Source organism: Accipiter gentilis, chromosome 9 (assembly GCF_929443795.1).
Source record: "Accipiter gentilis chromosome 9, bAccGen1.1, whole genome shotgun sequence".
Lineage (NCBI taxonomy): Eukaryota > Metazoa > Chordata > Aves > Accipitriformes > Accipitridae > Astur > Astur gentilis.
The window spans coordinates 16,890,281-16,903,182 of NC_064888.1; the positions used below are offsets into that span (position 1 = coordinate 16,890,281).

Genomic DNA, 12,902 nt, shown 5'->3' on the forward strand with positions numbered 1-12,902 from the left:
CCATCAGGACCAGGTTCTGAGGCCAGGTCCCAAAGTGTGTGATTCTGCCGCGATGGCACTTTGTGGCCCAGGTGGCTTTCTAGTTGTGGGGAGGGTTGGTAATGAAAGTCATGGGGGGGGGGGGAAGTAGCAGCTGCGGCAGCGCAGTCTGGGGTCGCACGTGGCAGCTGTGACATGCAGTTTCTTTTCAACATGACTTGTTTTCTGCACCTAGCAATCCTCCACTTAATTCCCTCTTACTACAGCCTCCTGGGAACAGGCTGCTTCAGGTGCACTATGTAGCTGACTATCCGCTTTCCTCTGGGATACGGCAATGTAGTATTCCCTCAGTTGTATATACCTCCATGTTATTGTCTAATGCTTTCTCTATTCAGAGGCCTCTATTAATCCCTTCTTGAAAAAGGAAGCCCTCTCTTGAAGGAGCAGACTGGAGGAACAGGCTGGAGCGAGCCATCATGATAAACTCACAAAGTTAGACAAGCGGTGGTGTTACTGCACAAAAAAGTGGAGGCGAGAGGGTTAGAGGGCCCCATAAAAAGCTTTGAGCACTCATAAAATCTCTTTACCACCCGTTAAGTAGAAAACAAAAATAAACAAAGCCATGGCAGATGCAGAAGGAGGAACTACTACTAGTAAAGGTTAAGAGATTACTATTTCATAATGGTGGCTCCGTGTAGTGACTAGATCAGATGGGGAAATGTCACGGTCACATAGGCTGTTGGTTCTCACCCTTGGAAAGATGTCAAGAGGATCTGCATAATACTTTGGGCAGGCAACCGAGTGAGCAGACCATGTGCCAAAGGGAGATTCTAATTTATATACAAACAGAAATAAATAGATATATGAAAGAAATAAATTCCTCCGCTTTTCAGTGGGAATCTGAAAGAAAAGCAGGAGACAACTCTCCAGATTTTCTTGCTGGCTCCCCCCCCACCCCCCGTCCAGTGTGTCATTCTGAATTGCTATTTCTGTTTCTAACGGTTAATTTCAGGAACGTTCTCGGCATGTGCAGCAATCTACGGTGCGTTTGTGGAGCCTCTGCAGTTATTTCCCCGTCTCAGTTAAAGACACACCAAGAAAGCCTTCAGCGGAAAGGCCCACGCCACGGTTCCTCGATACTTATTTCACGCTCCCTCGCCGCCTTTCCACCCCACTCCCCCCCGCCCGGCATCCTCGGGCACCTGCTGCTGCAACTCAGCCGCCTCCTGCAGCCTCTGCCCCCCTTCCCCCTTCCCCCCCCCCCCCCCGCCATCGGCCGCCCCCTAGGGCGCCTTTGCAGGCGGGCTGCGGAGGGGCCGCGCTCGCCGCGTCGCGCTGCGCGGCGGCGGGATGGGGAAGACGGGCGGCGGGGGGAACCGCCGGGGCCGCGGGGGCCGGGGCCGTGACAGCGCCGCGCGTTAGCCGCTGCGTCACGACATCCGCCACACCAGCCCCGCGCGCGGGGAGGGGAGGGGAGGGGAGGGGGGGGCCGCTGCCGCCCGCCGCCGCCCCACCGCGGCTGCGGAGCGCGGAGCGGAGCGGAGCGGAGCGCTGCGCGGCGGCGATGGACCCGCCTGGGCCGGCAGGACTTGTTGGACCGGCAGCTCCCCGGCGCGGCCGGGCACCGCCTCGCCGCCACCTGTGAAGCGCCTCGCTGCCCCCTCACCGCCCCCCCCCCCCCTCCCGCCCCCAGCCCCCAACGCCCTCCCCTCAGCCGCCGTCCTCCAGAGCGGTCGCTCGGTGCCTCGGCGGCCCCGCCAGCGGGACCCGGCGGCCGCGGGGCGCGGAGCGCGGCACGGCGCTGCCCATGGGGGGCCGGCGGCCCGCCTGAGCCGGCGCCCCCACCTCGGCGGCGGCGGCGGCGGCGGCGGCGGCGGCGGCGGCAGCGCGGCGACCCGGGCCGGCGCGGCCCGGGCCGGCACCCCCACCCCGCGGGGCCCTTGATGCGCCCCGGGCAGGGCCGCGGCTGCGGGCGCGGGGCCGTCGCGTCCCCCGGCGGCAGCTAGGGAGGGGCGGGGAGCCGGCGGCAGCGGCGCCTCTGCGCGTGTGGGAGCAACAGCCTGAGCGACAGCCGGGGCCCTGGAGGGAGCTCCTGAAGGATGGGCGAGGAGGCGGCGGCAGCGGCAGCGCACGCACAGATGGGCCAGCGGAGGATGAATTAGGAGCCACAGGAGGCTGCTGCCGGCACCGAGGGGGGAAGAGGAGAGGAAGGGGCTGGACTTGGAAGAAGACGAGGAGGAGGAGGAGGAGGAGGAGGAGGAGGGTGCGCGCGCGGGGGGGACCGAGTGTCGCTAATAACAAGTTAAAGACTAATAACAATAATAACAGACCACCTCCGGGAAGATCCGCGGCGGAGGCTGAGAGATCCCCGCTGAGGCCAGCGGGGTTGCCGCGCTGGGTATCTTGGAGAGACGCTCCGAGGCATCAGTTTGTGGTGGTGGTGGTGGATGATTTTTTTGGGGGTGGGCGGGGTGGGGGCTGCGAATGCGGGAGAAGGAAGGGGTGGGAATCTGAGGAGGAGACTACCTTTTGATTATTATTTTTAATTTTTTTTTTTTTTTTTACATTATTCTCGCCGTACGAGGAGGACGCTCGGAATTCACCGGCCTGTCGGCTCCCGAGAGGGACCCGGGGATCGCGCGGCCGCTTTTCTTCGTCGTCTTTTTTTTTTTTTTTTTTTTTTTTTTTTGCCCGTTTGGTTGGTTGGTTTGCTTGCTTTGATTTGGGTGGTTGTTTTTTTTTTATTATTTTATCATTTTTATCATTTTCCTTTTTCCGCTGAGCAGCAGCGGCGGCGGCAGCAGCAGCAATATGGCTGGTGATGGGTTTTTTGGGGGGCGCTGGCGGCGGGAGGAGCTCTCGGAAGCCCCTGCGCGCCCGGCTCGCTGTTAGCTATGGCAAATGGCAGCGGCGGCGGCGGCGGCTCCTACCCGGGCGGCGGCGGCGGCGGCGGCGGCGGCGGCGGCATTAGAATGAGTAACAATATCAACGCCAACAATCTCAACACAGACTCGTCCTCCTCCCCCGTCAATGTGCCCAAGATGGATGCGCTCATCATCCCGGTGACCATGGAGGTGCCCTGCGATAGCCGCGGACAGCGCATGTGGTGGGCTTTCCTCGCCTCATCCATGGTCACTTTCTTTGGGGGACTGTTTATCATCCTGCTGTGGAGGACCCTCAAGTACCTGTGGACTGTCTGCTGCCACTGCGGGGTCAAAAACAAGGTAACTCCCCCTCCCCTTCCCCTCCTGGTGCCGGTGATGGTTTGGTGCGGTGGTGGGGAGGAGGAGGAGGAGGAGTGGGAGCCCGGCCTCGTAAACCAGGACACCTGGGCGAGGTGGCCCTGGCCCTGGCCCTGGAGGAGAGGCCGTAGTAGGGCTGCTGCTGGACGGCAGCGTGCTGGCTGCTGCTGGGGCAGGCTCGCCACGGGCTGTGGGGAGCCGCAGCGTGCGGAGCGTGGCCGGAGGGCCGAGATGTTGGGTGCAGCCCCGAGACGTGCCCACCCCAGACAGGGACACGCTCGTTTTCGTCCGGTGGCACAGAAGTCACACCTGGTGTCTGCTCGCCCTCTCGGCGAGGCACACGCTGGCGCGGTGGGACAGTGGGTTCAGGAGTTGATACGCTCCCTCGGGACTGCATATGGTGGTGGAGCGGGAGCGTATTCACTGATCCAAACTCTGAGTTCTCTTGTGGAATGAGAAACTTTGGCAAAATTGGAAAGGTAAACTTCCCATGCAAGTAAATCTTTTTAAAGCTAGTTCCGCTCCCTGAGAACCTTTGATGCTTCTGTTTGATAAACTAAATGTAGCGATCTAGAAGTATGAGTGCATTCGTAAGTAGCACGCTAGATCAGCGTTCTTGAAACCTAAGTGCGAAATCTCTCGGGCAACCTCTCTGCCCCTTTGATTTTTGCATGTGACCAGCTGGAAGAAAGGGTAGTACATGAAGTAAGGTCAGCTCCTGGTTCGAAGGGTCTCTTTTCAACCCACACCCAAGAACTTGCTCAGGTCCAGACTTTCATTTTTGTTTAAGACAAATGAGATAGAAAGTATTAAGACTCTGTATTTGTGAAAGTGGATTTTGACAGACCCCAAAATAGATCAGCAGCTGGAGTTTCTCCCCTTCCCTTTTCACATTTTTTGGATTACAAATGGAATAATATCTGCTTCAGTTATTCCTGGCACACAGACACCCACAAAAACACACACACCTTTTAATATATGGTTGCTAGGTTGCTGGCTTGCTTTGACGTACAGTGAGCTGTCTTCCCCTTTCTCCTGTCCCCTCCCCCCTAAACACACTTGATACAGCGCATAACCCAGCTGTGTGAAGGATCTAACTCTTAGGGGAAACCAGGAACAAAGTTAGAGTGGGAGAAGTTATGGTACTTGTTTGTTTGTGTATTTGGGTTTAGCGAGGTAGGCGTCCAGTTCGGATTGCCTAAATGAACCATGCCAGTTGGAAGTAAAACAGTTACAGTGAACTTGGCCTATCTATGGAAGAAGTGATTGCTAGAGATAAGGAATAAGTAAAAGCTTTTAACTCAACCTTAAGTAAGCGTCAGGAAACCTGCCAGGCAGTATCACTTCTCTATAGGAATTTTTTATTTCCTTCAGAACCAAACCTGAACTTTCTTAGACAGGTACTAGTCAGGTATGATGACAAAGCTCAAATGAATTAGGGATAATAAGTGTGTCTTGTAAAATACCATTTCCTACAACAGTAAAAGGAGATTTTCAAGGATGGGTGGGTAGTTATGACTTACCTTCAGTTTCTTCTGTGTCTATTTAGCATTTTCCTCTCCACATGGTGAGACAAATCTGCAAGGGGGTGTCAGGGATCTTGATGAAAAAGAAAATCCAACAGGTTATCACCTCGTGCTTCTTTCCTTGAGAGAATGAAAAGTTAGAGACTTATACACAGCCTTCGTATGCGTAGTGTCTGATAGTCCGTTGTTGGGACATAGTCAGATCAATTAATTTCTTAACCAGTACTTAAAGGCATATGCAAAGGGTCTTTAAAACCTCTTAGGTTAAATGGATATCATTCGCTAAATAACAGGTATCATCGAAGGGTTCCAACACTTCCAACGATCTGACATATTGCGGCTATGTCAGGTTGTAAGCTTTGAGTTTATTTCATGTTTGAGACCTGAAGTAGCTATGTCCATGAATATCATTCCCCAGGGCAGGAGGATAAAGGACTCTGCAGGTAGGGGGAGATATATGTCTCTTTTTAGATTGTATTTATTCCACTTGCAAGGGTTTTCCAGCGTCTGATGAAGAAGAACTTTCAAGGGCTTACCCTCCATTCCTTACGTGCTAAAGCAGGGAATTGGAGGGAATTCTCTGTGTGTGAGGAGTAACTAGTTATTGCAAAACGCTTTTCTAGTATTTAGGGTATAAAGGCTAACAGAAGTAACAACTGGAAATGTCTTAAACTTTGCTGTTATCAAACACATGCTTTGTGCTGCATGCCAACTTGGGAAAGGCTGCCGAGGCTGCGGGTGAAAAATGTGAATGGGTATATATGCTATGGCGATTATATTGGACCTGCCAGCAAAAGCCATTTTACAAGAAGTAGCTCCTCCTGCTGTGGGACTGAAGAAGTTTTCTGCATGTTAGGACCTTTCTTTCCCTGTGCTGCCTCTTCTGCTACTCTGCAGGTTGTAGCAGAGTTGGGTTATCCGACGTTGTCTCGCCATCTGCCTAAAGAGTGGTCCCAGCGAGTGAGCTAAATGAAATCTTTCTCATGTCTACTTTCTGTGGCTTCTTATTGAATAATTCACATATATATGTGAATAATTCCCAGTTACTGTGCTAACACCCGTGTCTGTATATGTTATTGCAAGGAACGGCAAAAAGTTTCTTTTCTTTTTTTCCTGCTGTATTCTAAGCACAACATTGTATTCCTCAGATTTGTCCTTGATTGTCAACTTGATTTTGGGATATAACACTTTTCAGTGGCTACATAGAAGTATTTAGCATATGTTGGTTTTTTTTTTTCCTCCCCCCCCCCCCTCCCCCCCCCCCGCCCCCTCCTCAACTCATTGAATTTAAGGTTGGAATTTAAAAATGTGATATAAACAGTTTAACACTTTGTGCTATGAAATTTCACTAGAGTGTTTTTGTTTGTTTTTTTTTTTCTTTTTCCTTGGAGATAAGAAAGTTAAGATACTGTAAGTCAAGAATATGAAAATTTTTGGTAACAGAATGATAAACATTGCCCCTTAAAATTCCATATCTAATTTATGTTATCATACATGAATATAACATTAATATTAATAATGTACTAAAAATGATTGCTGAAGTTTTAAGATTTTTATGCTCCATGCTTGCTTTGTGAGATGACATTTTTTTAAAATCCGTCAAAAAGAAAAATGTAAATCTCGACTTGTGTCGTCAGTGTTTCATGTAATGTGAGAGTCATTATAATTTAAGCCCTTGTATTCCTTTATTTAATATGATACATAATTTTAGATGTAATTCTTCCAAAATTAGCCACAGTCATATTGCAGAGACTTAACAAATGCTGTTTTTCTCCTCAGTGTTTACATCTGCATGTTTAGGAATGCTTAGATACCGTTAAAGAACGTGTCTTCTCTTTGCTTTTTCTTTGTCCCTTGACCAACTTATTCCTGTTTGTGTACGGGAAGTAGAATGTCAGACTGAAATTCAGTGGGCTGGATTCTGACACCATTAGTTGCTCTTGTTTCTGGAAATAACAGAAAAATAAAATAAATATGTATAGTGAAGTACACAGTGCACACAGTGGCTAAATGCATATTATACAATCTGTAGTTCTTTTGATTATACGGATCTGCAACTGTATTTTCTGTGCTCCTGAAGGGCATTTTCTACTGACAGTATCTGTTAACTATCTTTTGGCATTGAACAAACTCTTAAACAAGAAGAAGGAGCAGTGGAATGAGAGAGCACAAGTTCGGGTCACAGCCAGCTCCTGAAGCTGGCCAGTGCAGAATGAAGTGAAATTTGTATCCCTCCAAAGAATGTGATACTGGACCCTATATCACCGCTCCTTGGTTCCCCAAAGAGTGGTACCCCTTATCTACCTTATGCCTTCAGGGCTCTAGGAGGTAGAATGTATCTTTATTGCTATGCTCCTATTGGAATGATTTCAGTGTTTTGAAGACCTTTCCTCCCCTCAACCCAGGACTCGTAAACATAGAATGAAATTACATTGTGATTATAGATAGCAGTTGCTAGTCTGAAATTACAAGTCATAGTAGTCTTCTCTGATATTTGTCTACATATTTTGGAAGTTTAAAAAACTATACAGTGCTAGATTTGGTCAGTAGAAACCAAGCAACATTCCCATTTGTTTTGAATAGAAAAATGCAATTTTTACTGGAAGTACAATATTTGCAGAAGTCTTCTTTGAAAAGTTAAGAATTTTCACCCAGACCTCTAAGGCCTGAGAAAATTTGTAAGTGGAAAAATTTAAGTTTTCCCTAAAAGAAGCAACATTTCTACCAAACTGGCTCTCGTATAGCTAGGTTTGTCGATTTCCTAGCAATACTTGCATAAATGTCCTCTCCAAATAAAAATTAAAGAAACAAAATAAAACCAAGGCACTATATGTTGAGAGAAGTATTGAAAGTACATGGGAAGGCGTGTGTGGACACATAATGCAGGAGATCCCTTCATTAAGTCTGTATGTGGAAACCTCACCTTGACTCTCTCTCGAAGATGTACTAAGCAGAAGCGTATGAACAACTGGAAGGCTCAAGGGATTAGCAGCAGACTGTAATGCATTTCACTTGTTAGTCACATGTGCAGCCTGGCTCAAGGCACCGAATCCTTCCTGTCTCATGGCTATCAGGTGGTCTGCATATAATTACTCCATGAGCGTCCCACCGGACAGGTTGCTAATTAAGAGATGGACATGGTGGAGAGGTCAAGGACCAAAAGAAAAGGCACTCACCGCTCTTTGCGGATGGTGTTTCTACAAGCGAAAAAAGGCACCGGTATGGAGGGGTGTGTGCTGCTGTTTTCCATGGTGTGGAAAGGAAGATGCTTTTGGCTCTCTGGAGCTCATAATGGATTTCACATTTTATAAACACTTGCTAAAATTGGTTATGCATGCAGAAAAGAAAATGTATGGGCGAGGATTTAAGCTGTAAACCGAACAATCTCAGCCAAAATGTTATTTTGATGCAGTATCATACTTATTTTCAAGGCTTTGCAACGCATATATTTGAGGAGAAAATCTACGCTCAGAAAGAATTTGCAACTCTCGTGTGTTTGCAAATCTGTAAATGCTGGTTGGAAACCATTAGATTTCACAATTTTTTCCAGTTTAGCTCAATAGAAGAAATGCCTGTAATAGAGAACAAAAAGCTTTTAAATAACAGTGATCTATGTCCGCAGTTTTGATGTGGTGGGATTTCTGAATGCAGAATGAGGGCAGTTTACAGCCCCAGAGGGCTGTTTACAGCCCCAGAGATAGAAACACTAAAAATTTAGAGCATGCCAGTCCTGAGTATAATTTCTACAGGGACAGGACCTAATGATTATAATTTAAAAAGCAGTGATGGTCCATGTCTGTCCTGTACTATTGCAAGAAAGTGGATTGTCAATCTTAGTCATTGAGTTTCCTTCCTGGGACAAGTCCTAAAAAGAAGCAGTAATCTCTAGTCAGCAGGCAAAATGCAGAGCAATGGTCAGTGTTCTTTCAGAGATTGGCTCTGCTAGTCTGTGGAATCCAACTCAGATTGACAAAAAATATGTAAATTTCAGGGTTGACTTGTAATGATTCCTCAGCAAGATCAGGCTGTAGTTCAGCAGCAGTGAGGCATTCTGTAGTGTGAGATTGTAGGGCAGCAGTTCCAGAGAACCTGGTGAGACGTAAACATGGCATAACTCTAGATGAAATTAGGGCATGGGGTATCCTTTCAGCTCTGTTAAACATACCTGGTCATATTGCATAAAATTATGTATTTTACATGTATGAAAATCATGGAATTATCAGAGGTCTGAGAAGGACAGGGTGAATACAGCTTGTGGAGGTTTTCTAAGGGAAAGATTGCTGAAACATTATGTGTGGGTGTTAATGGTTAAAAAATATTTTTCTCCCCCACATATCATTTCAGTGACAAAAGGAAGGGGACTATACTTTTAAAAACTACCATAAAATGCTGTGTTTCTGTAATGAGTTCAAATGCTGCTACGTGGTTGAAGGCTTAGAATCACAGACTATCTCAAGTTGGAAGGGACCCATAAGGTTCATCGAGTCCAGCTCCCTGCTCCTCGCAGGACTACGATGCCCGACTCTTCCACCCACCCTGTGGAGGGGGTGCAAAACTCCGTTAGATCACAAGACTAGACTGGCATTTATGCCAACTTTACACAGGGCTAAATACACAAATTCCCAATTAGATTTCATGGTTTGTTCAGTGTGAGCACTTGGTCTGTGGCACATAGGTCACCTTGGGTGACAACGGAAGGTGGAAGTGCAGCAGAAGTTTGTTAGCACTTTTACCAACCCTATAGCTGGATGAATAAATGAGAAGGAAAGATACCCATCTTCCATGCCTGTCAGAGATGTATTGGTCAGGAAGGGCTCACTTTGAATCCTGATGGTATTTATAGCCTGAGAATACATCGGGCTTGCATCTTTGAGAGGAACACTTTATTCCCATATATAGTATGCGTGGTTCTGTTTAGATGAATGTGCTGCCACTGAAATGTGTTGAGTTCAGTTTGCTTTGAGATGATGTATTGCGTGTATTTGTCTGTTTGAGAGTTATAGAAACGGAGACCGTTATCCAAAGCCTGTTGAAATAGAGGGAGGCAGTCCTAATAACTTCAATGGTTTTGGACTCAGGCCTAGATGTTCACAGCGTTCTAGATGCATCAGATTTTTTTTTTTTTAATGATTCTTATATTAACATTTTAAGCTTTTAAAAGCTTTTTCCTTTTATTGTAGCGAGGTGTATTTACTTGGCTTGTGGCCATTTTGTCTGGGATTTCAACATTAGAAACATAATATTTAAAAATCACACAAGGTATGTTTCCATTCCAGTCAAGACTTACACCTACTGCCAGGCCCCCGCTTGGAAATCAAAATCTGAGGCCTTGAACTGCTGATAATATCCTATTATGGCATCTCTCCTGCAAGCTGATGTGCAATGGTAAATCTTGGCTCTTGTTTTAGAACCGCAGTAAGAACACGTTCAGTGGAACTGGCAAAGGTCCCTTGCCCCATGGATCACCTGCAGGACAGACGCGCATGTGCAGCTGCAGCCCTGAGTCCTGGAAGTCCTTTTGCATGTCCTTAGTTAGTTTCACTACCTAATTTAAATATCAGAACTGCTGATGTATAGTGGAGAAAAAAACCCAAATCTCATCACCAGGCCAGAAGAGTATTGAGAAGTACTGTAACATCATCAGCTGCAGCATAACACAACAACTGGGCCAGAATTTGAGTGGCTTGTCACTATAACTGTTAGATACAGGTGTACTGTGTTGAGTTTTTATTGCTCTTTGTATACCAAGGAATAAATTTATAATAGTTTTGCTCCCCTTTGTCCAAGCAAATGCTGACTAAATATTTGGCATTTTCTTTCTTGTTATATTTCATTCAATTTTCATGATATCATTAACATTTTTATGTAATAGTTTAGCTCTTATTTGTTAAACTAAAAAGGTGACTCATTTCAAATTTGCTGTTATTAATGAGATTAGCACTACTGGTGTTGTGTTCATTTTCTATTTTAAGTATAGGGGAAACATTATTACTGATAACGTCTTTTTAAAAAACCTGTTTGCAAATGGTGACCTTAATATTACAAAAGTAAAGTGAAATATATTAGAGTTATTCTTTGTTCAAGCATCTTGTAATTTTCTTATAGTATGAACTCTATTAAACTCGTTTTAGTTGTGATTTATGCATGGGTATTCTGGGGGACAGAAATTACTTGAAAAGGGTTATTAGCTTCTTTCACCTGTAATGGTCATGGCTGATGTAGAGCACTTCAGATGCTTTCAGATATGGTGAATCCTTTGGCTGCAAGTGATTTGAGATCACTTTTTTGAAAGTGAGTTTGCTGATCAAGAGGCAGATGTTGTGTGATGTTTTTACATTTTCTAGGTTATCATGCTGTAAATATTGTTTCATAAGGAAGCTGATAAACTCTGCTTGGGTTTCATGGACCGAAGGAAAAACCCTCCTTTTTCCTTTTTCCTTTTTAGTCACAAAAACATCCTAGTTAGGAGAAAATATTGCAGGATCTGTCTGTATGTGGTGCAAATGTTTTTTCCCCATGAGAGAATTTTTTTTAACGCTTTGATTATACACTTCTGATAAATTGATTTTGTTATGTGGGAAGTTTTTCCAGCTTTTTGTGTTAGTTTTCTTCTGTTCTCGATACATTTATATCCAAAGTCTTCTGATGCCTTCAGCATCAGAAACAGTGGACTGCTGGGTTTATGTTCACATTATTTTCATATCACTTAAGGCTCTCAGCTATAATGCGTACTTGTTTCCTTGCGTCCTTTACTGTAATGTTATTTTTCTCCTGTTCCCAGGATGAGGTTATAGTCACGATTTGTTATGTTGCACTTTTTTTAGAGAGATGTGGATTATATGCTTAAGGAATGATGTCTTCAATTGAGAGAGGGTCTGGGTTTTGGTTTAAGGCCATACAAAATTTTACCTGACTAAATGCTGGTTTTCCTCCTCTGACTCTGCCTTGTATGTGTAAGTTACGGTGTTGTCTTTTCATGAGTTGGAAGAGCAGAATTTGTATTATGGATCTGTTGTTCCTAAAAGAAGACAACACTAAAAACTTAACAGTTTTGATATTTGCAAAAATAATTTTCGTTGCTTTGCCAGAATGTGCCCCTAGGGTATAATAAAGTTTTAATTTACCAGAAGTGGAAAATGCTGTCCAAAGTGTGGAGCTTTTACTCTGCCTCTATGATTTAAGTGATAAAATTTTAATGTTAACTTAAATGATATGTGCTGTAGGAAAACCTTGGTATCTTTGAGTTGCCAGCTGAATGATAAAATATGATTCCAGGAGCGGAAGAAAAGAACATTTGATTTTTCTGATTTCCAGTTGATGGCATTTTGTTTGTTATTAAATTATGCATAATTTTTAAAGAAAACTCACATAGCAGTTTTTTAGGTTAATATGTGGAACTTAGGTCAAGACTTGCACAAAACAGCTGTTTAGACATCAAAATTTGTGTTTAAGATCTGAATAAGGAGTTTGGTTTCAGAGTCAGCGATAATTTCAGATGGTTTCAGAAAGAGGTGTTATTGTTCTTGAAAACTTACTTTCTTATTTAGATGTTGTCAATGAACATAACAGCTAAAATCCAGGTACCTTTTTTTTTTAAATGTTGACGTTACACATCATATTCTTTACTTGAGCAGGGTTTACCTAATCCCCTGGCTTCTCTTCTCTGTATATATAAACACAGGAGAAGGCACATCAATATTTGTAAAGTTACACGCTGTTTTAAAGTTCTTTAAAGCAGCAGTGTCTCTTGCATTCACATCTAATACTCTGATTTTCTTTTACCTAAGAGGTTGATACACATCCACAATCAAAAATATTTATTTCAAGCTGATTGCTTTTAGAAATAACTTTAATAAAAAATAAGTTAAAAAATAATATTTTTCATGCCCCCATATTGAAATTGTGGGGGTAATCAAAAGATGTTATCATTTCTGTGGCTACAGTTGCTTTAATAAAGCTGCATATAAACTTTTGCCTTTATTGGCTGTCTATGTGATTATTTGTCTTTGGGTTTGTGTTCTTTAAAGTGAGACATGCTAATGGCTTACAGTGCATAGATCTTGCTCCTATGCCAGCTGTGTACAGAAGTAAAATGTATCCTTACAATTGATTACAGAAACTGTATTTAGAAACTTTCCTGTCTTATTAAAGAGTG

General features: G+C 44.8%; 1 protein-coding gene across 24 annotated transcripts in view; it reads left to right on the top strand.

Moving 5' to 3' along the window:
• Nucleotides 1–2,211: 2,211 nt before the first annotated feature.
• Nucleotides 2,212–12,902, top strand: part of KCNMA1 (potassium calcium-activated channel subfamily M alpha 1) — a 531,710-nt gene continuing 521,019 nt past the window's right edge. For 21 of the 24 annotated variants that reach the window (XM_049810026.1, XM_049810048.1, XM_049810025.1 and 18 more), the window contains exon 1: nucleotides 2,483–3,203. In XM_049810026.1, coding sequence (XP_049665983.1) covers nucleotides 2,874–3,203 — 330 coding nt within the window. In that variant the 5' untranslated portion in view covers nucleotides 2,483–2,873. Of the gene's footprint in view, nucleotides 2,414–2,482; nucleotides 3,204–12,902 lie in introns of those variants that run through there. The other 3 variants (XM_049810032.1, XM_049810031.1, XM_049810033.1) reach the window with 3 other exon arrangements.